This window comes from Drosophila persimilis, unplaced genomic scaffold (genome assembly GCF_003286085.1).
Source record: "Drosophila persimilis strain 14011-0111.01,24,50 unplaced genomic scaffold, DperRS2 tig00000191-arrow-pilon, whole genome shotgun sequence".
In the NCBI taxonomy this organism is placed as follows: domain Eukaryota; kingdom Metazoa; phylum Arthropoda; class Insecta; order Diptera; family Drosophilidae; genus Drosophila; species Drosophila persimilis.
In genome coordinates, this window is record NW_020825298.1 from 4389083 (window position 1) to 4415274 (window position 26192).

The window sequence follows — 26192 nt, forward strand, 5'->3', positions numbered from 1 at the left end:
CAATGCTTCCCCCAATTAAAGCCATTTCGCTGGATTTTCCACGTTTATTTTGCTGATTTGCTTAAAAATTAAATTGTAATTGCCCCAAAACGCCAAGTGTTTTGCCATAATTTTTCTCTTTAAAAATTGTAGCAATTATATTTATATAATTTTCATATCTTTTTGCTTCTGTGAGTGTCTGTCTCCTTAGGCTAAGGCTTTTAATTAATTGTATTGTATTTGTATTTCATTTTTTGTTTGTTTTTTTTTTTCATTTTTTCGTTTGGTTTTGCCTCATTTTATCGTCATTAATTACTTAATATAGCATTTTAATTACAAACTCATTTTCCATAGCGCATTCCAAAAATTGCACAAATATGAGTGGCTCGCATTGGAAATTCCATTTAAATTTATTTCACTTATTTGGATAAATATTCATTCTATTTTTTGCTTGTATTTTTTCTTGTCTGTTTGATTTTAATCAATTATTGAGTGCAACTTTGTGCCATTCTCTTTGCCAATTTATTAGCATTAATATCCATATGCTAAGTAGACGCACACCCAACCCATAGACACACAATCATTTATGGAAATGACTTCGAAACGTATATTATTTATGCACAAAAAACATATTAACTTTTGTGGCAAACATTTTTAATTTATGCTAATTAATTTTCACTAACAACATTTGAGTGCTAATTCATATGCCAATGCAAATGCAAATGCAAATACCCAAAAACCAAATTCAGTTAGCCAGCAATAATCTCTGATATCTGCCCCGACTAAATTCAATTTATAACACTCACCTATCGCTGCACTTCCTGCCCCTCTGTACCCGCTGTCCGTGCTGTCGCCATCGCTAAACTCAATTTATTGGCATGGCAAAATTAATTAAAACTAAACTAAACAGCATTTCCTAAAATTAGTTGATATAATTTCAATATTTCGGACACATTCAAGAGGAAATTGATTTCTGCAGTACTTTTATTATTATCGTTTGGAGCATCATTTCCAATGCGGTTCTCAATGGAATGTCCATAATGCGGCTTTTGTTTTCGTTTTGATTATTATTTAACTAATTGAAAACATTTCAAAATGAAAATGCGGTGGAACACAGAGCCAAAATGGCTTTGCAGATGCCATAAAATTATATATTTGCCATTGCTGTTTTGTATTAGTGCCTTTCAACTTTTGTGATAATTATTTTAGAATATAATTAGTGCACCTTTTGGAAAATAAGCCAATTTCGAACAGTTCCAGTTTCACAAAAGGTTCTTCCTCTATTATGGACTGTAAAAAAACTAGGTTATTTTCCAAAACAAAAATCTTCAATTCCTACAATTTTCTCCCCAGAGTTTTTCCCTTTGAGCCAAAAAAATTGTTGTTCTCTTGGGTGTGTCCATTTGTCGCATAAGTCCATTCCTAAATATGAATTTGCATTGCAAATTTCCCTAGAATTTTCATGGCAACAATTAGCTAAGAGCATTCCATATCCTGTGTCTCTCCACTACTAGCCCAAAGGACAGCCATAAAATTATTCCACATGAGGAGAGCTCGACACACGAGTAAATTGAAGTTGAAACATGTCTGGGGTTCGCAAATAAATGTGCAAAATTTATATAATAGGCTAATGCAGATGGCAGCACAAATGGTGCAGGATTAATGCAGGGATATTAAACATTTACATAACTCAAGATTATCTGCAGAAACCCCAGTCTCCGCCTCGGCCTCCGCCATTTCCCCTACGGGGTTTTTGTTTCATAATCAAATATTATATTATCATTTTAGAGTCTGTATAGCTATGTCTGTGTGGCTGAGTGTCGTGTGTGTGTTTTGGGCCTGTGTGCGCTTGGCCAAAATAAACCTTGATTAACAAGTTTGCTAAGCCTATTTATGCCAGAGAGATACACGTATTAATCATAGATATTTGTGTTTGCATTAGTTTGGAATCATAATCATAAAGTCAATTATGCCACCACCTCCGCTCCGCTCCGCTTCGTTTCGTTTAGTTCACTTTTGGCATCGTTTACATAAGTTTAATTTAGTTTATTATTATCGAATACTGTTCAATATTTGGAATATTCAACGAGTAGCATCAAAGTTAATTACACACTCCTCCCCCGGCGAGCCCCACCCGCAAATAACCACTCAATCCGTGTGGCTCTGATCAGTGCGTGGCGTAAATTTTACTAACCATCCACCGTTCGCATCCAATTCTCACTGAATCAACGGCGAGTGCTGCGAGTTCTCGACGGTGTAGTACATGTCGTTCTCGAGGTTCATGGCCAGGTGCCGCTGGAAAGGTCGCTCTTGCAGCTGTCCACCTCCAGCAGCACCACAGTTGTTGCTGCCTCCAGTGGCACCACTGCCCAGCGAGGTCTGTGTCTGTGGATGGCTGGGCAAATGGCGCATTGAGTGCGTCGTCGCTCCAGTCAGGGATCCCCGCTGCGCTCCTCCGCTGGAAGGTCCTGCTGCACCGCCACCGCCACTACTGCTGCTGGTGCCGGGCTGGCCGGGGCCATTTGGACCCTTGCCACTCAGCCAATGTTTATTGAGCTTGCCCTGCATTTTGGGTCGCCGACTGAAGCCCAAAATGGGTATAAACGAGGTGGAACGTGTGGAGAATTTCCGATACGTCTGATTGACCTTGCAGTGACAAATGGTGACCTGAAATGCGAATGGAAAGGGTTTTCGGGTCTTAGTAAATGGTTATAGACGATTGGAATGTGGAATTGGTAATGGTTTAAGATGGAAAATTAAGTTGAAGGTAATATTTCATCTTTTTTTAAAATGGAAAGCTCTTAAAATGATGCTGATCTTACGATTTCTTTAACAAATTCAAGAAAGGCACGTAATATCTTAAAAGTAAGAAAAAGAATATGCCTCAAGCCAAAATGCCCTGAAGATGAAGTTCCCGAAAGCAAATCTTTTAAAGTTTTAACAACAAAATGCAAGACATTTCCATTTTCAGGCATCAATTTCTGTCTTTAAGAGCCGCCTGAACCTCGGAAGGGAATAACTTAATTTGAAGCAGAATTACAAGGGTTCTCGCTCGATAGGTATCCATTTCACTGGGTCGAAACCCATTTTAAAATGGAAGGCAACCTCCTTTGGGTTACTATAAATTGGCATAGAGTCGCCTCCAGTTGAAGTAACACACACATTGAGTGTGCGAGTCCCATCCAGGGCATACAACTGCATAAATTTGCATCTGCTTTAAGCTCGACTCGATTCGGGATTGAGAACTTTCGGGTTAAAGCCCTGCGACTCGACCGAGCAGTTTCCGTGGCTTTTCCATGTAGCTGCCGACATCGAAATGAATATGCAATGCCATTTCGCGCACTTTGCATAACCGCAAAGTACAATTTCCCCTGTTGGTCACGGGGACGGGACCTTGTACGGCCGTACTACACCCATCCCTCCAGAGCACTCTACCGATTCCGTGTGTCCGTGTGTGCCTGGGTGTGTGTTTTTTGGAGTGTTGAAACTTACCACAACGGCAACGATGAAAATGGCGGCTGCCAGAACTCCGGCCGCAAAATATGCATTATGCAATTCAATGGGACTCTTAAGCACAACCGATGAACCGAAAGTTTTGTCATTAAAATTTCTAGCGTTCGCATCGTCGACAATAAATTCACTGGAGCTAACGACAGTCTCGACCACAAACTCATCTGGAAAGCGGAAAAAGGAAAGCCAGAAACGGGGAAACAGTGAACAGGATAAAAAAAAAGTTAGATAGTAGCCACCAGGGGGAAACATATTTTGTGATGGGATGGCCTTAATCAAGTTAATGACTTTTCGGCCACGGCCACCGCCGACTTACCTTCGCACATGGTTCCGGTGTAGCCAGGACGACAGGCGCAGTAGAAACTTTCGCCGCTGGACCAACAAGTGCCGCCATGGGTGCAGGGATTCACTTGGCATTGCTGGAAGTACTGAGAATTATCATCGCAATGGTTAGGATCCTGTCTTATAAACGAGCAGCTGCCTGTCCAACCGCAACCCCCAGCCCCACTAACAATTACCAGGAGGCTGTTCTCCTCCACCTCTCCTGAGTGTGTGCCTGGCATGGAAAATGTAATTAATTTTGCTGGAGCCCCCGACTGGAAGCCACAATTTCTAGACCCACTCCCGCTGCCGACACCGCCCCCTTAATGACAGTGTTTTCTGGTCCTGATCCCTTCCCGCAGGAGTCTCGCGGTTAGTCAGAGTGTCCATCATTTTCACAAAGCTTTAATTATGGCGCCTTGACGCTTAATTTATGTACATTTTGTTAAGTTTTATTTTAGCACCACAAATTATCAAGTCCATTGAGCGTTTATTAAATTCTTTTCTTCCCCTCCCCAGCCCGCGCCACTTACTGGTAGTTCCACCATTGTTGGCCTTGTCAGTTTTCTGTGGAGAGTACCAGGCCAGGCCAGGCCAGGCCAGGCCTGTGCCCTTAACAAAGTTAACTTAATTTATGAACCAAGTGATGGTCGGGCGTCCTTCGGCTGGCTGGAGGATGTACTCAACTTTGATGTAAGAATGGGCTTAGGGTATCCCAAAACTTGCCCAAAACTAAATAAAATATCAATTTCAATTAAAAATCTTCTTGGGAGAATTTAAACAAACACAAACACAAACTATTCATTTTGTTAGGGGTAACACAATATCAAATGGAGAGTAGCCAAACGCAAACAAGCCAAAGCCGTAAATCAGTTTAAAAATGCACACAACAAACCGCAGGAAGAGCAATGAAAATTGGGGAAACACTACTACAAAAATGTATATGAAATTTTACAGCAGTTGGCTAACGAAATTGGCAACAATTACGTTGCAGCTGCAGCTGGTCAAAACCCACACACACATACACACATAGAGGAGGGATAGCAAGCAAGCCAACAATTTGTGGCTATTTGCTGGCCTTTTTCCATGCACATGGCTGCAGCAGCAGCACAGATACAGATACAGACAGGACACAGATAGACAACCGGGAAGAGGATGCCCAAACCCCGATACGAAGCCCAAGCTCAGACCCAGACCCAACTCATTCCCAGGGACTGCATAAATCATGACTTACCGTTCGTGGCATTTGATTACAATCCGGTCCGTTGCGACCTCCTGGGCATTCGCAGCTGAAATCATTTCCATGATCCATGCAGCGATGTCCTTCGGGGCATGGCTTGTTGGCGCAGAAATCAACCTGAAAAACAAAAAAAATAGCACAAATCAAAGCATATTGAGCAGGACTCAGAGAAGGCGAAAAAAAATGTTGGAATAGAAATGAAAGCTTCGCAGAAAGTTCATTACGTATTCAAAAATGTATTTGCCCCAGCATACGTACATTCGCACACATGCACGCGAACGCGTACCCACACCAAGGCAAACCAGCCTCATTGCCTATGCATATACATACATACGAAATACACGTATGGTACAGACAGGCAGACACACAGACAGAGAGAGTGAGCCGCGTCTCGGGCTTGAACAAATTAAATCAATATCCATTCTAAGATGCTCCGACAACGACAGGCCCCTGCAGAGGTCGCTCAACTGGTACATCGGGGAATTGTCGGCAGATTTGTTATCATTCTAAAATATTGATTATCTCGGGGAATAAAAATCAGTTAATGGGGACTCCTGGGAAGGGCTTTGACAAAAAAAGAGGACTTTAAAATGGTTTCAGGCTTAGAAATGTTCTTCATAATATACAAAAATTTAATTTTTCTAAAAAAAAAAGGAGTAGGCATGTACGAGTAACAATTGTCCTTCAAGACCGTGAAAGATCAAAATTTTGTCTATCAAATAAATCTGAAATTCTTCAATAAATTGGACTGTATATATCTATAAGATATAATATTACCCTTTTCTGCAGATTATTACAATCATTTAAAGACACCATTTTATACACTTTGCGTTCGTTAAAGGTTAGAGATGGTAGCAGTAACAGAAATCCTCAACAATTGTGAAACGAGACTCCATTTCACCGGTTTTTTCAAATATTTGTAGATACCTCCCTCCCCTATGTATAGGGTATTCCCTGCTTCGATTTAGTAAAAAGAACCATTATATTTTCTATTGTTCACTCACCTTTATTTGGCAACGGTTGCCGGTGTAGCCCTTCGTGCAGTGACACTCGTAGCTGCCAATGTGATCGATGCATTCGCCGCCATTCTGACACGGATTCGATTCGCATTCATTATACTCGAAGTTGCACAGCTCCCCGGCGAATCCTGCGAGACACACACAGGGGAAAAGAGTGGATGAAAAAGAGGTTGTGGTGTATACGTAACGTAAATGTGGAAAATAAATGAAATGGAAATTTCAATGAGAAATGTTTTAGCATTGACTGGCTCTGCGCGGCCCCAGAGGGGAAGGAAGTCTTCGACGGAGACGATGTCTCGACCGGTATGGCTTCTTCCACCAGACTTTCCGGAATTGCCTTTGTATTTGGTTTTTTTTTTTATAAATTTCCTTTCATTGTGATTGAGTGCGATTAATGTAAATTGTGTTTGTGCCAATGAAATAATTTATGAGCTTCGATGTAGATTTTTGATTTGCATCTGAGTTCAATTCGATTTCTAAAGCGAAAATTGATTGTCTTAAAGAAACGTAATTCAGTTGAAATAATAAGCAATCCTATTAGCTTAGGAGAATGATTAATACCTATATAATTTTATACCTGGATAAAATATAGGAATACTTTGAATGGAAAGTGTAATGCAAATTTTCATACATTTAAATATTTGTCAATAAAACTTTTGATTCCACATATTTCTTCAGACCTACCTTGATCGGAATTAATAATGCCTAAAACTATTGTGCGAAGCTTAATGAAGTAATATATACCTATAAAATTCTCGGGATAGGATACCTTTCGGCTGTCTTTCACAATGGTTTCATTTACCAACTGTTTAAAGCTAGTCATCACTTTACTGAACCCATCACAATGATCCATTGCAATTTCCAACCATAACTCAATTTATTATAGAACCAGCAATGCCAACAATGATGTGAATGTGAATTTTCACGATGATAACTTGCAAAATATTGGCATTATGGGAGCGATTTTGCGACCGAATCAACAAAAGAATGAAGGCAATTTGCGTTTATTTGGCGAATTGTTCACTCACCTGGCTGACAGAAGCAGCGGAAGCCATCCTCCTGATCCACACAGATGCCGTGCACACAGGGCGACGACTCGCACTCGTTCAGGCTGTGCTGGCACAGAGGTCCTGTGAAGCCGGGCGTACAATCGCAGCTGCATAAAGGAAGGGAAGGGATAAAGGTTATACTCGCACAGAAATTTCTGAACATGCGACAAAAGTCAACATTTATGTGCAAATACAGACAGTGACGGAGAGGGCCAGACAGAACCGCAAAAATAATGGCAAGGATAATTGAATGAAAGCTCCGTCTATGGCTGTGCCGGGTCTCTGTATTTCTGTTTGCCTTGGACTCACCGAAAATGCGTCGAGTTACCAACACAGCTGCCGCCATTCATGCACTCGGCGGGATTGCAGGGATCCGACTCGTATTGACAGTTCTTGCCCGCATATCCTAACAGAAGGGACAAAAAAAAAACACCAAAGGCATATTAGTAGCGAAATCCCATAACTCTGCTAATTAGCAGAAAGAGAGAGAGATTAATGACCTACCGTATGGACACAGGCACTGGTAGGAATTGCCCTCATGACCCTGCGACAGGTCAACACAGATGCCATTGTTGGTACACGGACTGGGGTTACACGCATCGATCTCTTCGCAGTGCGGGCCCGCAAAACCGCTGCAACACTGACACTCGTACTCCTCCATGCCGGCGTTCGAGTAGCATACTCCCTTGCCCGAACAATCGGCATTCTCGCCACAATTGTCGGTTTTCGTGGTCACCTTCAGGCGAACACACTGCGCTCCCCACAGCTCGGACACCACTAAAACGGAAAAGAACACAACGGAATGGTAAGAGGTACGGTACGGATACGGTTCGGTTTGGGATCAGAGGGAAGTGTGAAAAAATGGGGTTTCAAATTAATTAAAGCTACATGAACACTGGGAGCACGAGGGGCGGTGGCTTGGTAGCTGCTGAAAACAAATATTTAATAGCCGCAGGCTGCGGCATAGGCCTTACAGGAACAACAAACAGGACAAGCAAGAAAGGAAAAAAATTGCTCCCCAAAGGCGTCAACCTGTGAGAGGGAGATGCTGATATAGATTGCACTAGATGAAGATGGAATACTCTTTAGTCGAAGGAGATTGAACAGAGGACATATTAAGAAGAAACTTAGTTGAGTTCAGGGCTTCAACAAGAGAGATTCTGTTAAAAAGGATCAACTGAGAAGGGTTGGGATAAGACGATTTCGTAAAATTATCCTAATTCTGAAGAAGTAAGATAGGTAACTAAATTGAATTCGAAAAATCATTCATTAAAAAATTAAGGGTAAAATGTAATAATGGCTCCGTTCCATCAATATTTTATTTAATTTATGAAACTTTACCACAAGTCATGTGTACCCGGGGATAGTAAGAGTACCTGGGTCTACTCACCAATTAGCAAGTTAACTCCCTCGGTGAGATCCTTATCATACAACGTAACCAGTTTCCTGCCATCGACCACCAACGGTGTAATATCCAGGAGGACGCCTTCGGTTACATCGCAATGCTCGTGGCCGGAGCGTGTTACCTGATAGACCTGTGTGGCATGTACCGCGCTGGATGTTGACATTCATTGTGGCAGTAGCAGCAGCATAGCGCGTTGGAGCAGAGCAGTAGTTAAAGTAACCCAGAAAGAAAGAGAAAGAGAGCGACCGGTTTAGATGGTAAGCAAGTTAAATGCTGGGCTGCTGTTTTCTTGTTTAAGTTATAAATATGACCAAACACTTCTTCGTGGCTCAGTTCGTTTTAGGTTCTGTGCTCTCTGGGTTCTCTGTATGTGTGTGCTTAATTAATTGAAATTTATTTATAAGCAGTAGCTCTCTTGCCTGCCCTGTCCTAGCGGAAATTAAATAGCACAAAAGCGGAAATGAAATTAGTTGAGCGCTGGGATGGCGGCTCGGGAAAGGGTTTATGTTGAGGCTTTTGTGGGGTTGGAGGCTGCTCCTGCTGAGAAGGTTCATTGAGGCTTTTGGGCGTGGTATGGAAATGCCAGATGTACAATAGTTTATTGCCTCCCAAACAAAGCTGCTTAACAGATGCCTGAAATAATTTATATTATGAAAGCTCCCATCTCCCTGCATCCAGCAGTATTAATTAGGGGCATTTGGGCTGTGCTATGAGATGTATAAATTCTCTATTTATATTGTTTTTTAATTCGTCTAAATTATTTCCCCAACCTCAGCCTACAAAACTATGCAACAAACTTCTTTAAGGCATTGCCCTCAATTTTGGCTGCATTAAGAAGCTGTACAGAGGGTAACCAACTTGTACTTCTGGCATTTAAAGAACTCCTTGTTGCCAAACTTTATACCGCATTCCTACACAGAAGCCAGACTCCGACTCCGACTCAGACCCTGAGCGAGACAGACACCTCATATAGTATAGTACCCATGCTTGCAATTTTTCAACAAACACGTACTCGTGGCGGGGGGGAAAAGAAAACTTGTTAGAGAACTGGGAAAACGAACCCCGAAGAAAGTTTTCAATCTATTTGCTACCCACTTGCTTTGCCTTGGGTCCTCCTGGCATTATTATTTGTTGCTATTGCGTTTGTTAACTTTTCTACACACACACCCACACACTCTTCGAAATACAGACAGACAGAGAAACATATTAAATCGATAATGAAAACTTTTTTGACATCTCATTTTCATAGTTGGCGGGAAGTTTTCTTCTCTCTCTCTGTTGGCGCGCGCGCTCAATTGTATGCTATGCTTTTTTGTGCACGACCTGAACTTCGCTTCACTTTCACTCCTCCACTAACTCGATTGTTTGCGGTCCTGTTAGCCAGCGGCAAAACTCTGTGCCACATCCTTCCAGCACCCCCTCCGGGTCACACAGGAACCGAAAACTTATGCCGGGAATTTCGAGTTCCACGGTCCTGAGGCTAAGTTAGAGAGGGAGAGAACATTTTCTAACGCGGTCGCGTTTGATGTTTGCCCGGAGATCGACAAATGAATTTTAATTTTTTCCTTTTTCCCCCTCGTTTTCTTTTCTTTTTGGTAAAACTTTTTGATGGAGCCTGCTGTTTGGGTGGGGGAGTGGCGTTTGCTGCCACATCTATCAAGAGATAAGATAAGAGCCAGTGCGCGACCAAAGCTAAATTAAAAAGAGCAAAAAAGGGAGAGAGAGCAGCGGAAAAAATGTGATACCAAAACCCAGAGAAACGTGATAATTGCCATGGCAAAAAGGGTCAGCTAGCTGTGTGTTACTTTGTGTGTGTGTGTGTCTATGTCGAGGTCCTGGCCAAAATGACTAATGGTCAACAACTAGGCTAAAAGGAGTGGGCACGAAGTGTCTGGCAGCGCATTTATATGCGCAGTTTGTAGGGGGGACTTTTGTCGAGCATTATAAAATAAACAGAAACGAAATAAAAAATTGCTGGTAGAAATGAACCAAACAGAGAAAAGATACGGAGAAAGAGCATGGGAAGTCGAGTTAGAAGGAGACTGAAGAGAAGGAGAAGGTGGAGAAAAAAAACAATTTAATAAACTGTAAAAAGGGCATGATAATGGCGGAACGTGTCTGGTCCAACTTAGACACCAGCACGACCAGGCAACTATTGCAGGACTCTACCGCCTCCTCCCTATCGCCGGGGGCAGACGTGCCGAAGAAAAATCAATAAAGGTCCTTAATGGATGTTATTATATAATAAGCTCCCGAACAAACACGTTTCAACGCGCATTAAAGCGCTTAACTGAAAATAAAAAACCCAATAAGAAAAAAACCAACGCCCCCAACGCCAGAAAAAGGCACCTTCCGGCCAACCCAGCTCCCCCGAAAACGTAAAAACTATGTGCGTAAACAGGACGACAGGTGGGAAAAAGTTTCGGTTGCTGTATTACCAATCTTGCTCAGTTCTCACGTGAGGGGCTTTGGGCTCCTGTCAGAGCTCAGCAAAAAGAAAGGGTCGGCTATTACATGAGGAGGATGATGATGATGCTGCAGATGCTGATGCTGATGCTGATGCTGCTGCTGGTGCTACCTCTGATGATAGCCCATAATGACAGTGTGTCTTGGTGGCCAGCAGCCAGCCAGTCAGTCAGTTACTCTGCTTAACAACACACATCACTCTCAGCCATCAGCCATCAGCTTTTGGTTAACTTTACTCCTGCTTTGTGTCTGCAAGTCAGCAGACACCATTTTCAACAAGTGCAGTTGACATGAAAGTGTTGAAAAAAGTATACTTCTGTCTGTGTGTGGACTATGTAATTGAATCTTATATCTAAAGTAAAGTGATATCTTTTGTTTCACGCGTCGAGCATCAAGTGTTTCATTAAATTGAGAAAAACAGAGAATAAAAAAAAAACACAAACAATGAAGTTGAAGTGATGAACAAAAATAAATTGTAGTCTATAGAAAGTAAATGAAATAAACGATGTGTGAGGAGAAAGTATCTCCTTGCAGTAAAAGATATTTTTTTTTTTTGACAAGGGTTGCAGGATATTAAATTCTTTCCAGTAGCATATATATTTTGTAAAATCTTTAGCTTTTGCTAAATTTATCCTAATAAAAAATATTTATGTTTTTATCTCTATTAAATATGTTTATTTAGAGCAAATATTATATTATTGCATTGAATTCTTTTAGTATCACACGTTTTCAAAACATTTTTGTTCAAGAATTTTAGTTGATTTTATTTCTGTATTCATATTTTTTTGGCTTATATACATATATGTAGCTTTTTCTGATTGTAGCTACTAAAATCTCTGATTTACAATGTTTGATTTGGGAAAATATTTGTTTAGGGGAGTTTGTTGGTGAGGGGGGCTTTTTATCTGTCAAAGTTGGGCCAATAAGCTCCGATGGTTTATTACGTTTGCAAAATATGTTTCGCACTACGAGGTTCTATATTTATAAAATAACCGTATAAGCTTTGAACATTTTTTACATTTTCAAAGGTTTATGGTCTAAAGATCTCATTTGAAAAATTCCCTTCAATTAATCTCTCCCCCATCAAATGTGATTTAAATTTCATAATAATTTCAGTTCGATTAAGAGGCTTACCTGCTGGTATTGTTTGGCTGGTGGGATGGATTCAGCATGGCATCATTGATTTCCACAATTAGAATATCGCCGGACTGGATCTCCGACTCGCCCCGCCAGGTGAGGACATTTGGTATGCAGTGCTCGTCCGGTCTACAGTGCTCCGTTGTCTGATGATGAGAGAAGAGAAGATGGAATTTGGGATGGAGAAAATTGCTTATTCAAATCATTGCCACATAATGTAAAATGGGACTAAAAGGTTTCTTCGCCGACAGTCGGTTTGGCCGACCGACTGCCAACGGCTGCGGTTTGACAGCCGAACAAAATGGCAACGATGGAAATGGCAAATGAAACCAACTGAATTATTAAACAAGTTTTCTAATTTCACTTTTATAACATTGTCTCGATGTCTAGCAGTCTGGGGTCTGGGTTCTAGGGTCTAGGGTCTGATCCCTTTTTTGGGAGTTCAGTTTTGTGGTAGAAACAAATTTACATAAGTAGTAACCAGAGCCAAGGCCCAGATCCGAACCTAATAAACTTCCCAGCCAAAAGGTTCATTTCATGGGTCCGCCTGGGGTCCCGTTTCGAAGGTGGTTATTAGCAAAGTTTATAACATATGCGTAGATCAACTTGATGTTGCCAAATTTTTATTAATTTGGGTTAAGCCACAGCCATAAGCTGTCTGCTACGGGCACCCCCAGCACACACACACGTCACAATCAAAATACGAGCAAAATGTGTAAGCCAGGACCAGAATTCGACTTTGTGGTCACTGTCGGGTTCCCTTTTTATGGTCTCCATTTCCAACCTCTCCCGCCATTTTAGCATATTTTTGCGCAATTTGAAGCGGTTTAGTTTTGGATCTCGCTTTTTATACAGCATTTGTATACGTAGTACATGTATGGCTTTTTCGGTTGCGGATTTGTCAGAGCTCAAATTTATGGCATTTTAATGGCCTGTCTCAACGCACATAAAACTCCACATTGTATATATGGCGGTCAGCCTTCCAACAAAAACAGCAACAACAAAAATCAACCAAAAACTTGCATATTTACATACATACATATACGGGATACAACAGGGATTTTTTTCCAATTGGGAAATGCCCAAGTTTTTGGGTCACATAGAATTTCATGCGTAGCTTTGTGTAGTGTTTTTTTTTATAGAGACCACAAAAGGTAATGACATAAATTTCCATTTTTATTGTTGTACATACATATATATGTTAGCCTATTTTTTTGGGCCTTTATTTAGTTTTGGGTTATTCATTTAAAAGCAGTTTTATGGACGTTAGGGATTCAATAGAGAAAACCAGTACACGGCAGTGTAATGTAATCTCAAAGATTCTATAGCCCCCGTTAACTCATGATTAATTTAACGTCAAATATCTCTTTGACCAAATTTCATTCAATTTCCAATCACTTAGAGTGTCTGGGAAAACTCTCCTAGACAAATGCACTCAGGCACTTAGCTACCCATTAACATAAGACGAAAAAAACTAATCTCAACGAAGCTTAAATGTCTCAAAAAGTAGAAAAATGGAAGAGAAAGGTAGAGGGTAAAGTAGAGAAGCAGAGACTTCCATCAAAAAAGTCCCAAGACAACAAACAGAAGAATAAACAAATTCAGTTGGGAAATGTTTTCACTGAACCCCCCCCATCCCAAAAAAAAAAAAGAAATGGAAAACCTGGATGAAATGTTTCCACCTTTTATGCAAAAATTGTTTTCTTTAATTGTTTACTTTTTTCTACCTCCAGAGGGACGGAGCGCTGGGAAAGGACCTACGCCCTGGGACTTCGGACGGGGCCCCGGGAAAGAAGCTCTTCACAGTGAAAACGGAAAGAAAGTCAGCATTAATTTTATGCAAGGTACACATTATGCCAATGCCTAATGTATATGTATTTTCCTTTTTCACTTTGGGGCTAAGTTTACATAATGCTGCTCCTTAATTAAATTCATGGACGACCTTCCATTTACCATTTGCTGACCAAAAAGTAAACACAAAATCAATTTCTTTTTCTTTGCCATTCGTTTTATTAACAAAAGACGTTAAACCTACCAAAGGAAGGGCCTACTAAATGGCAAATTCGAATGCCATTACAGCTGGAAGCACACACAGCAACTGTTTGAATAGACAGCCCAAAAACTGCTGTTAATTACACATTCGGAGAAGTCCGTCTTCGGCGTCAGTCAGTTGTCTTTCAGTCTCTTAGTCAGTTAGTCAAAGAAGCATCTGGCTCTCACATAACTCCTGCCAATGAAGAGGGTGAACATTTCCCAATATTAATTTAAATATTTGGCCAAAAGGGGCAGCAGCTGTGATTTGGCCAGGCAAATGGCTTGATTTACGTCAATATAACCAGACATGAAAGGGTTATATATATACAGAATAGAAAGCCGACTTCAAGCAACACACGAAAACTGGCCAACTGGGTCCCAAGGCTGGAGTCAGTCCCTTTTCTAGTTTATTCCTGATTTTACAACAAATGCAATTTAATAAAGAAATTGTAAACCCTTTTCTAGGATACAAGTACAGTGTGTAACAAAATTGTAAGAGATGTGGAAGGCGTTCCACAACACAAAGGGAAAGATAAAATTGATAAGCAATACCTCCAATGCTTTTCAGAACCCTATCAGGTTGGGGTTGAAATGATTGATAGAAATGATCTATAGGAAGGGCTGACTTCTTTGGAACTATTCCGAATCCCATAATCACTTGGGTAAAAGGAGGGAATCATTTTGGAAAGTAATCATATTGTTTTCCTTATATTCACTCCAAAAATTAAGAAAACCATGGTTTCGAACCGCACTGTCTACACGTCAGAGATTTGTCCCTTTTTTTGCATAGGAACCTGTGCACAGGGCTGCCATATTTCCGGTCAACTTGCCCCGTGAACCTCTTTCCCAGCACTCACACATGCTCACGGAAATGGCCAAATAAAATGGCGATCAATAATTTCCTTTTGTTGGCCAACTTATCTGGGGGGATTAAGCTCGGATCGGGTTCAGTTCGGTGAATCCTTTCTCTCCCTGTCTTGTAGATGTCCTTTTCTTGTCCATTCAACTGTTTGCTGTCGATGTTAACTGCAAATGTGTTTGTTAGTTATTTATGTACCCGCCCCGCCCTGCTCCGTCAGTGATTTTCTTTCGGTTTGAAAATTGTATCAACTCTTAAAAGGTTTTCAATTAGCCGAGCAAACAAATTTGACAAGTATTCCGAATGTTGTTTTTGCGCAGGGAGGGGTGGGGCTAGGAAGGGATGTAGGGAAATTGGATATCGAATTATTGAGTTGAGTGTGCTCAAATGTTGTTTGTTAATGGGGGAAAGTTGAACATGGGTTTGTAGAGTACCCTCTAGAGTGCCCCATCGATAGTTTCTTTACTTCTTGGAACTTTGTCAGGTTAATTAGGATCTCTCTAATTTCCTTGGGGCTAATTCCTGCCAAAACTAAGCTTTCTCCTTACTAATTAGCCGTCAGCGTGCATATTATATAAATGTAGTCAGTCCCTAATTGGTTAACCCGCTTACACAAATAACACGCATACGGCGTGTTGCCCTTCTGTGAATACTTAAGCTCTCCCCTTTCCATTCATCCTTTTTTTGTACTTTGCGCGTGTGTGCTTTGTGCTGCTAATGATAAGAACTTAATCAGGCTTCAATTGTTTTTGTTAACAGAGAAGGCGCCAAAGACAAAGCCTTAAAGCCACCGCCTACTTACCACAATGGGCAGCAACAGCTCGTGGGTTTCATTGCCACGCCACAAATGCGAGTCCTGCGGCACATTCTGTATCTCGCATTCGAGGGAATTGATTTTCTCCTGGAGGCGACTTAAAATGCGCGGCCTAGCAATTGGCTTTGAGGCCGCCTTAGCGGGATTAACTGGTCGCTGTGGCCGTGGACGCGTCCTGGCCATGGCCATCATTGGCCCAGGAGTCGTCGCCATGGTAGTCGATGATGGAGATGGAGATGGTGATGGTTCTGTGGCGACTTTCACGGGTGACGAGACAACTGCCAGCTTGTCAGGCTTGGGCGGTGTCAGAGCCTTGAGCAATAATTTGGCACGCTTAAGCTGTTTCTGATATTTCCCAGAGTTTCCCACTGCAGATGTTGTTTTTGTTGTTGAGTCAGCTGCTGCTGCTGCTGCTGTTGCTGGAGTTGTGGCTGGAGATATTGTTGGTGTTGCTGGTGCTGCTGCTGTTGTTGTTGGGGAAAAAGTTTGTCCGTCTGCGACCAGAGTCACGCTCAACGGCAACTGAGTTGTGTCCTCCACTGACTTTACCGGACTCTCAGCCGCTCCCGAGGCGCCCATAGTAGTTGTTGACTTGGTTTCCTTCATTAACTTGCGCTTATTATGCAGCAGCATTTCGTTGTACAGCTCCTTGCTGTTGTAGAACTTTGTGGTGGAGAACTCCGGATGCGAGGCCATGTGCATAGCTGAGCCCACCGCCGCCTTGCCATCGACGGAGGAGTCTAGCGAATCCGTTTGGAACTTTGTGTTGGCAAAGTCTATGTGGGGCATGGCCATTACGTCGCTGGCTCGATGCTGCATGGGAAACTCAAAGCTTTTCTTCACTCGACGATCGATGAATGAGTCGCCAGGTTTGAGTAGAGACGGGGGTCGTACTGTGGTTGTTGTTGCCTTCGGTGCTGTTGTGGTTGTGGTTGTAGTTGTAGTTGTCGTCTCTTGTAGTTGAAATTTGCTTTCAATTTCGGTGATAAGATCATCTTGATCGGCCAGAAGTTTGCCTGTGAAATCTGCTGTGGTTCCTTGACTGGAAATAGGTGTGGTTGTTGTATCACCAATGGCCTGATTGACTCTTAGTTTCTCCTGAACTAGCTCTTCGTCTCTGTTAATTACCATGTCAACCTCATTGGGCATCAGATTCTGTCTGTACTCTTCATTATTCTCGGGTTGTGTAAAGATCGTACGCTGCCTTAAGAGTTCCTCATTATCGTTCTGAATAATCGGTTGAAAGTCTTCGATTTTCAGGGGATATAGATCAACAATATTCAGTTTACTGGCTGTGGGCTGGTGTGCTAACATGGCATCGTAGCGGGCACGTTCTTCCTCATTCAGATCAGCCAGAGTTTCGGCCACTTGGTAGGAGGCAGCTGCCTGCATTTGTATTTGCAGTGGCGACTCGGTTGGGATGTCTTCATCTCCCTCGGGAGCCTCTTCTATAAGTGCTGCTGGCTGTTCCTTAAGCTCTATTGTCGCTACCTTCATCTCTTCTGGTGCGACTTTTGACTGTTCTTTCATCTCTACTGCTACCTCTGCCTGTTCCGTTGTGGATGATGATGGAATCACGCTTAATTTGATGCGATGCACTGCATCCTTTATCCCGCTCATCTCACCCAAATCCGCCGGCGGCAATGCTGTTGTCATTAGCATGCTGCCACCCGAGGCTACCTCATTTTCCGTAGTTGATGTTGGTGTTGGTGTTGTTGGTGCAGTTTTTGTCGTTCTTGTGGTGGTTGTTGCCTCTGTTGTTGTAGTGCTGGTGGTGGCTGTTGTGGTGGGCGTGGCCGTTGAGGTTGAACCACCCACCGTGGCCGTCTCTCGCTGCTCTGGCACATCCTTGAAGATGTTCAACAACGTTCGGTTGCCTTCGCCTGCTCCCAGAGGGGCGTCACTTCCACCCAAGTCATTTTTTATGGTCTGCTTTGCTGTTTCTGGAGCTTCCGATTTTGTTGGTGTTGTCGCAGCTGTTGTTGTAGTGGTTGCCGCTGTTGTTGTTGCTGTTGTTGTTGTTGTTGTTACTGCTGCTGCGGCAGCTGCCGCAATTACCAATGTAAAAATGCAGATTTTCAGCATTTTGTTTGGTTAAAATTTCCTTTTTGGCCTTCGGCCGTTGATTTTTCTCGTTCTCCCAAAAAGAGGAAGGAATTTTTATTTTGATTTTTCCCAGCGATTTTCCAATATATATTTCCGCATACACTTTGTTATTTTTGTTTGCTTTGGCACATGGCGCCTGAAAATCTGTAAATAGAAAATATATTTTATTAGTACAATTTATTTTCGTAGGGGTTTACTGTTTTTTCCATCCTGACAATCATCAATTGACTGAAAAAATGTCTGCCTTGCCCGCATATAGATTGGCTGACTTTCTGGCTGGTTTGGCTTTTATCGCAAATATATTTGCATTTATATACATTTATTCGATATATTTTGATGGTTTGGGTTTCACTTTACAAAGTGTGTTTGTCTGGACCGGACATTTGCATGGGAATCAGATACTAAAATTTGCCAGCGGCCCAAAAGCAAATAGAAATGATAATTTATGTGGAGGGGAATATTGAATATGGCTATGGTGGAAACATATTAATTAGAATCCATACAAATTTCGTCCTCAAATGCGGGACTAAAAATATTTCCAGCATACTTTGCCTCGCACCACCCCGAAAATGTTCAGAAATTCCACAAATATTTGTGAATTTTCCAACAATAAACTGTTAAATGCACTCGTTCAGGGGAATTCGGGGTGTTTTTTTTTTTGCAGTGGGGTGGGGGGTTAAAAATAAAAGAAAAATGAAAGACTTTCACGCTCAATAAGCGGCAAAAAGTATGCAACACATTTGTGGCCCTCACCAAGAGATATTTGAGCTTTAAACGAGCAGAAAATGTTTTGGAAGCGGCAGTTAAATGCTTTTTGTTGGCCAATTAAATAATATGGTCTATTATATGGGTTATATGGGTCAAGCATTAATTTAGAAATACATAAATAACAGAGGAATAAAATATTTTAAGTGATGTTTTTCGCTTAAGTGAGCATAAATTGTAATTGTAACTATTTTAATCCATTCTATTAAATTTTGAAACAAAGAGCAACCGATGATAGAGGTCGTCAAAATGATTAGGAATTCATCTTCCAAGCAGCAGACAGGAAAAATCAATACAAATAATTGGGTTATTGACAGTGTGTCCTTTGAAGAGAGGACATTTGTTGCATTCTTTTCCTTGCCGCCAAATTAGAGAAGACTAACAAGCAATTGTATTGTGATGGCTAATAAAAATTTGAATCGAATTATATAATTGACAAGGCATTTTGACACAGAGTCCACACAGCTAACTAAATGTTAAATTCTGTTGGGAATTTAGTTGAAGAGCAAATTGATTTGCGGCCAACCGCGTTTAACCAGCAGCTCCCAGAGACTTGTGGGGACTCTCTGCTTATGGCAGATGACAACTTACAGTTGATTGCACACAGTGAAAACTGGACGGGACACCCATTGAGCTGGATTGGGCTGGGAACGGACACTGGACGTGGAGTCTTGACTGGACGACAACTCTGCTGGCGTCACTCGAGCAAGACATCCATTCATGGGATTCTGTCCGTATATTCTCTCTTATCTCCAGTAGTTTGTCGGAGACGCAGCGTCGGCTCATGAATTGGACCCATGTCTATGGTGAGTGTATGGAGGGGCATGAATGTTGAATCTAGTGCCACAGCCGTTCCTTGTGGTACTTTATGGGCGACAGATTTATCAGCCAAAGCCATAATCCGGCCTGCAAGGCAAACACAAGGCTTGGAGCACAGCTTTCTGAGCTATTTATAGGCACATTTTCCAAGATTAAAGAAGTTTGCACTGGCTCTGACGCTGACTCTGGCTCTCTGTCCTTCTGAAATGGTCTCCTCCGAGTAAGATTTCACATTTAAGATATTCTCTTTGAGCTTGGAAAAAGGTTTAACTGAATTGGGTTGAAAAATTGCTTATTAGGCTGTACTTAGTTGCTGTGTGGATAAAAGTGCTTATGGGAATGGACTTTGGAACGTTTAATTTGAATTTAAACAAAATATTTAAAACTTACAGCTAATTATTTATTGTACATTTTTAAAAGTACTTGGTTTAGTTGTTTGTTTAACGATTATGGCAAAGATTTAACTCCATTCTGGTAAATTTATGGGAAAACTAAATTTACAATTTTTAAAACTTATATTTTAGGAACATTTCGAAAATTATTCAGAAATTATATGATTGAAATTTTGCAAATTTCCTTGATATTTTACCGAAATTTCCAAACATGCATATATTTCAATTGTTCGCTTTCAATTTCTCATCGCCCCCAAGGACTTCAAACTAATTTGAGCCCATTTTGGGTTTCATTTCATTTATTTATGAGCCTTTGAGGCTGGCAATAAATCAAACTCTAGTTGTGTTCACACACACTCACACAATAGACCACAAAGATACAACATATACTTGCGCACACATGTGACTCGGAAAGTTGGCTCCTGCAGTGCATGTGTAATGCTCGACTAAGTAGCTGTAAAATATATTGCAATTTGTTGCACCTGCGCAGCCTGTGCGTTTGCCTGCCCTTGCAGCGCACCCACCACCCTCCTCCAGCCTCCCCCATGCCATGTCCTTGAGCCTCTCTCTCAGCAGGCATTCAATTAATTATTGTAATGACGAAATTAATTAAAACTCATCCAATTTGACGCTGCGGTCGGGGCGCATATTGAAAAGTATATTTATGCTCTGCGGTCTGTCAGGTGCGGCAAAGTAACATCCAAGCACTCTGACTCTGATTGATGTCAATTCAACTTTTCAAACTCAATCCTGTAAAGGTGGAGGAGAAGGAGGAGCAGGGGTAGGAGAAGAAGTACAGGAGGATCTGAAATTCTCAACTGAGGAGAGGAGTTGCGGGAACCTTCAACTGGGGAAAAGTTAAGAGCATCAGGGAACAAACAACTTAAGCACATTTTCCTTTTGTTTGCGGGGGCTGGCTGGTTGGCAAAAACAAATCAAAATCCGCTTAGAGTTTGGTTTCCACTGGGGCTCCCTCATATTTTTAAAGTCGCGGTAAAGTCAAGTCTGTGGTAAGTCCCCGATAACTGAATCTCCCTCTCCTTTCTCTCTCTCTCTCTGACCTCTTCTCTGCGGTTTTTTCATCATTTTTTGTTTTGTGGTTGAGCAAAGGCACCACACAGACACATACAGAGAAAAACATAAGAAGGATAACTGGAGGAATTTTCATATTTTCTTTCTGGCAGAAAAAAAAAGAGAAATGAATTTATGCCCTGCAATTGCCCTTTTTTGTGGCCAGACGCCAGACGATGCGATTCAAATAATTTTTTTTTCTTTTTTTTTTGGGCTCGGCTTCTTTGGAGAATGCTTCAATTAGAAGTGGCTGCTCAGCCTTTCGTTTCATTTAATTAAGTCTTCTCCAAAAGAGAAACAAAAATTGCTTTCAAGTGCATGGGGAAGTGCGGAAAAGGAGATTGGATGATCAGATATTACAGGGGTTCTCTGGAAGGATACTATAAATATGAGGCTAGATATTCGTCATTTACTTATTTCATTGAAAATATTAACATTAATGCGGTTTCTTGAAATATCTTTAAAAATATACAATATTTTACAACACATCAAAAGTTAAGCTCCTCCTAAAAGCCACTTAACGCATCTCTTTAAAATCTTGTATTCAAATAGATACAAAACAAAATTCATTTCTGTAATCTCGAAGCAGATCAACATCATCAAAGAGCCTTGGTGCCTCTTCTCCACACTTGTTCCGCGTCATAAATCATGCTCACAAAGCTAATTCCCAAAATGAAACAAATCTTACTCCACAAAAAAATGAAAGTGTAAGTAAAAACACTTAAACATTTTCCAATTTAATGCAGCTTACAATAGCAGACATATGAGAATGGCACATAAAATGGTTGGAGAGAACGAAATAAATAGAAGCATAAAAAGATTAGCCAAAAGAAAAATAAGAAATGTGGAAAAAGGAAAAGGTATCATGAGAAGAATAAGTACTACACTTTAAAAAATTTGAGATCAAAATCCACTGAAGATTGATAAGTACATTTTATTCATTCCTAGAGATGGTAATAGATCAACACTTAAGTGTTGAAGTGGATGTTTTAAACTTGCCAAGTTTTTGAACAATTGAAATATCCTTTTATTTCTTATTTTTCCCGGTGTATGGAGAAAGAAGGAGAGTAAAAGCAGCAGCAAAAACCAAAGAGAAAACACATAAATAAACACGTTCAATGGCAAATAAAAAATAAATCAAACATTTCACTTGGCGCCGCGCCGCCCCGAATATAAACAACAACAAAAATATTGTAGAAATGTTGGAATAATAAAAGTGAAAATGAAAAACAAATAAAAAATGCTGAGCACCTAAGAGGGCGGTGCTCCCTCCCCGCCGTCTGGTAAAAACTTTTCCCCTTCTTCAGCTTCGCAAACAGTTGCAGCACCAGCCAGCCAGCAGCACCAGAACCGTCGCAAAAGGAAAGAAGAGAAAAACGAAAGAGAAAAATGTAAATAGAAATAAAAATGGAGCTTAATTTAAAATGCGACGAAGCGTGGCACACACACACACACACATACAGATACAGCTACAGTGTCGGCCATAAACAAGCGCTAATATCAACAAAAACGGAGAGGCTGGTGGAGAAGCGGCAGAAATGGTGGAGATGGGCCGCTGCAGATAAACATAGAGCAAAACATTTTTGCGCTCTATGCAAAGCAACTTTCCATCTTCCCTTTTTATGTTTTTTTAATACCCTATCATGGGGGTCATGTCACGATTCTAAAGAGGGGTTGGCCACATAGAGATTGAAGTATTTACGGTCCAAAAAATTTTGTTTGTTGTTTCTGCAAAACTATTCCTGGGAGCAACACTATAGAAACAATCAATCTAAAGACAAGTATTTGCATGAAAAATCTTTTATATATTCCGACTATTCAACGAAATCCTATTAATTGTATTGCTTTTAGAATTCCCATATTTCTGACCAATGAATCAGAATCAGAGCCAATTGGAATGAAGAGAACATACGATAGAATAACAAAAAGGAGAGATAACTTCCACCTTCAAGGGTATCTAAAACTTCGACTCCCGCGCACAGCGATTTTTTTATTTGTAGACATATTTAGAAATGTGTTTTTTTTGTTGGTCGCATTTTTGGGGTAACATGCATACACGCAGACACATTCACAGAGAAAAAGGAGGAAGAAGAAATCTAAAACTCGTAACCGCAGGAGAGTAGTACGAGTAGAGCGACGCTGCTCCACTCCCATTCCTGTCCTAGACAAACTCCATCCCGAGTTTTTTTGGGGCTGATGCTGTGTCTGGCAGGCCCCGGTGACGTTTTTTTGATGGGCGCCACAACCACAGCAAGAACCCAGAACCCAGCACCCTGCCCTGTAGAACAGTGTTCAAAACAAGGTGTGTCCTTGCACAGTGGTTGGAGATGGTGCGAACAAGTGGCTCTAATTGAAGTACTGCCTCATTGGCTTGTTGAGTGAAGTTGGAGATGTTCCGAGGAGTTTATTTTGCCAAGAGAATGGCAAGAATGTTAGTATTTTAAGGAAATTTATACGTTACAAGAATAGAAACATCTCTGAGCAAGGCACAAACAAATCCTTCAACTTTATTTTTGTTTATATAAACTTATTTTCCTATTTAACATTGGTCTACCATAGTTTTGCTTCAACAAATCTTTTCCATGAAATAAAAGAAGTCAAAATAGACGATCTTTCTAGCTTTCTTGAACAAATAAAACTCTTTAAAAGTACACTGAAATCAAAAGAATCTCAAATGTAGTATTTGCCCATTTCCTTTTTTCTAACCTCAACCTTGTCTAGCTTCTATCGGCAGCAGAAAAATCCCATCCAAGCCACAGTGCAGGGTTAAAAGAGGGTAAGAAGGTGGCTAGAACCAGGAAAGATTGGGCTCAAAGTGCTCAACGCTGCGTTGTAAAGAACTCGCATTTATCTTTATTTTTATGCCACAAACACGCCAACAAAAACGCACAGACTTGCGCTCAAAGACAGGGACAGCTAGAGAGTGAGCGAATGAGAGGCAGAGAGCGATGCCGCCTAGCTGTGTTTCTAGTGAAAAACGTATGGAGGTTATGGCGGTTGTGTGGAGTCAACTTTAGCACCTACAGCCGCAGAACAGGCACCACCCTAAGGGCAAAGCCAACATTAGCTGGGGCCATGTTGATGGCGGCAAACGCATACAAATCACAGAGTGAAAGAGGAGGAAGCTGTTCCATAGAGAGAAAGAGAGAGAGAGAGAGTAAGAGAGGGAAGAAGAGTGAGAGAGTTCCAAAAGGAGGCTGGAGGCTGGAGGTCGTGGGGCTGTGGGCTTAATCTCTACAATCTTCTAGTTTTTGCTATGTAAAGTGAAGCGCTTAAGGCCACCGCTGCCTCTACCACCACCTCTACCTCTTCGTGGGGGTGACAACATCCTCCAAGTCTCACACAGATAAACACAAACATAGATACTCACGCACACAGAAACCCACCCACTCACGCATACATGCAATGCCCATACCATCAGATAGGAAAATCGAAGCTCTTGTGCGGCACTTGCGGCGCTGGCTTAGACCGAAGAGGTGGCAGATGAAGTGGCCAAAGCAACACCAGAACCAGAACCAGAACCAGAACAAGAACAAGAAGTTAAGTAAAGTTCAAGTGCTGAAAGCCTGATAGAGTGGGTAATACAGAGAAGAGTATACGGGCAGCGGATGGTATGGCTATAGCGGCTTCAATGTAGTTTTCAAAAGCGAAATCACGTACAAACTCCCGAAGCGAACTCCCCCTCGAGATGGCTCTTCCTCTGTTAGTTTTCACCACTGATTTAATTTCAAATTATTTGTTTGGGTTCACCTTTTAGTACAGTGGTGGCCTTGGCTTGGCTCCTTGTTTGCACTTTTTCGGCACTGTTTTTCTGTTTATTTTTGTTTTGTTAATTTCACTTTGTCGGTATTTTGTTTATTTTTCATGAATTTTACTGTGTTTGCATTGCAAAGTAAAGAATTTTTTATAGCATTTGGTGGGGGTAATTATCTTTTGGGGTGGGCAAAATTGTAGGTGGTAAGACTCCCAAAGGTAGGGTCGATGTAGCCCTGGGCGAATCTTTCTGGTTATAAAGTTCTAAGGGATGGTCATTTTTAAGTTTGGATACGCTAAACTTGGATTTGAAGACTACTCATTCCTGAGGTAATGGATTGAATAATAAGTGTAATGCCGTTTAAGTCTAAGAAAAATTACGAAGTTTAGTCCAATCTCTTCTGAATATATAAGAATTAAGTTACACATTTTAAAATTCTTCTATCTTATGCATATTCTTTCTCTAATTTTAAATTTTGATATATTTGAATTTCCTTCTAAAGAATCATATGCTTTCATGAGGCCCATTTATGATAAATGTTTGATTTTATTTTTTCTTTCAAAGTGCCCTAAATACCCGATAAACTGGCAATAAAAATGGCCAAAAGTAACCAAAACTGGTATAGTCTATTTGATGCATATATTTTTTCCAAATCATTTTGTTATGATGGAAATTGAATTTCCACGCTTCAATGAAATATTTAATTGGATGAAGTGGTTGTTGAATATTTGATTTGAATATTTATTTGATGGTTTATTCATAGGGAAAAGTTAGTCAAAATATTGTTGCTTGCTTCTTTTCAATTAAACTACAAAATGTTGCTATCCTTCCACAACTTTGTTCAATTTAATTTTAGTCAAACACTTTTAAAACTAATTTCCATGCACACACTTGTATTTTCTCGAAATTTGTTCGCACTTGGCCAATTAAATTTGGCGTAAGGACGAGTATAACTAAGCCAAAACTCTTTAGCAGAATCATGATGATTCAGTAAGTCAGCCGTAAACTCACTTTAATTAGTTTCCAAACAATGTAAACAGTTTTGGGGAAGTCCTAGACTCCGCCGCGACGCGCCTCACAGAAGGAAAGAGAGCTGTGAATGCGTTGCGATGGCTAGAGATTGCCTCTGGCTCCGGTTTCAGACTCGCGACCAACCGTAACGCTTCAAAGTTGCTCCGCTACTGGACCAATCCTATATGAGCACATGGCTGCGGACAGTGTTCAGATAAAAGAGCCTGAGCTTTCCTATAAAATATCTGAAGGAGAGACAGGAGTTTCATCTCAGACAATGATTCTCTCTCAACATGCGCACACAGCATCCCGAAGAGAGAGAGTGAGAGAGAGAGAGAAATGTTTTGGGTTTTAATGCGAAAGGGAAGTTTTCGTTCAGGCGGAAAAGGTTCTGCCAGAAATTACCCAAAACATTGCAACCAGAAACAGCTGTGGAGAACA

At 41.1% G+C, this 26192-nt stretch overlaps 1 protein-coding gene across 1 annotated transcript; it reads right to left on the reverse strand.

Annotated features, from left to right (window-relative positions):
• Positions 1–44: 44 nt before the first annotated feature.
• On the reverse strand, positions 45–25884 carry LOC6589783. The gene is made up of 12 exons (XM_026988808.1): positions 25752–25884; positions 15822–18083; positions 12124–12272; positions 8509–8672; positions 7623–7895; positions 7428–7524; positions 7098–7225; positions 6055–6197; positions 5045–5167; positions 3806–3917; positions 3472–3653; positions 45–2646 (listed from the first exon to the last, which is right to left on the reverse strand). Exons 2-12 carry the CDS (start codon positions 17916–17918, stop codon positions 2197–2199), a joined length of 3918 nt encoding a protein of 1305 aa, XP_026844609.1. The 5' UTR covers positions 17919–18083; positions 25752–25884; the 3' UTR covers positions 45–2196.
• Between the last annotated feature and the right edge of the window lie 308 nt (positions 25885–26192).

Bases quoted from the DNA above. Each gene is read 5' to 3' on its own strand.
- LOC6589783 (XM_026988808.1), bottom strand. From the start codon at position 17,918: ATGCTGAAAATCTGCATTTTTACATTGGTAATTGCGGCAGCTGCCGCA. The intron at 6,198-7,097 runs GTGAGTGAACAA...TGTGTCTCGCAG, and splicing joins CCGCTGCTTCTGTCAGCCAG to GATTCGCCGGGGAGCTGTGC. The intron at 5,168-6,054 runs GTGAGTGAACAA...TTTGTTTTTCAG, and splicing joins GCAACCGTTGCCAAATAAAG to GTTGATTTCTGCGCCAACAA.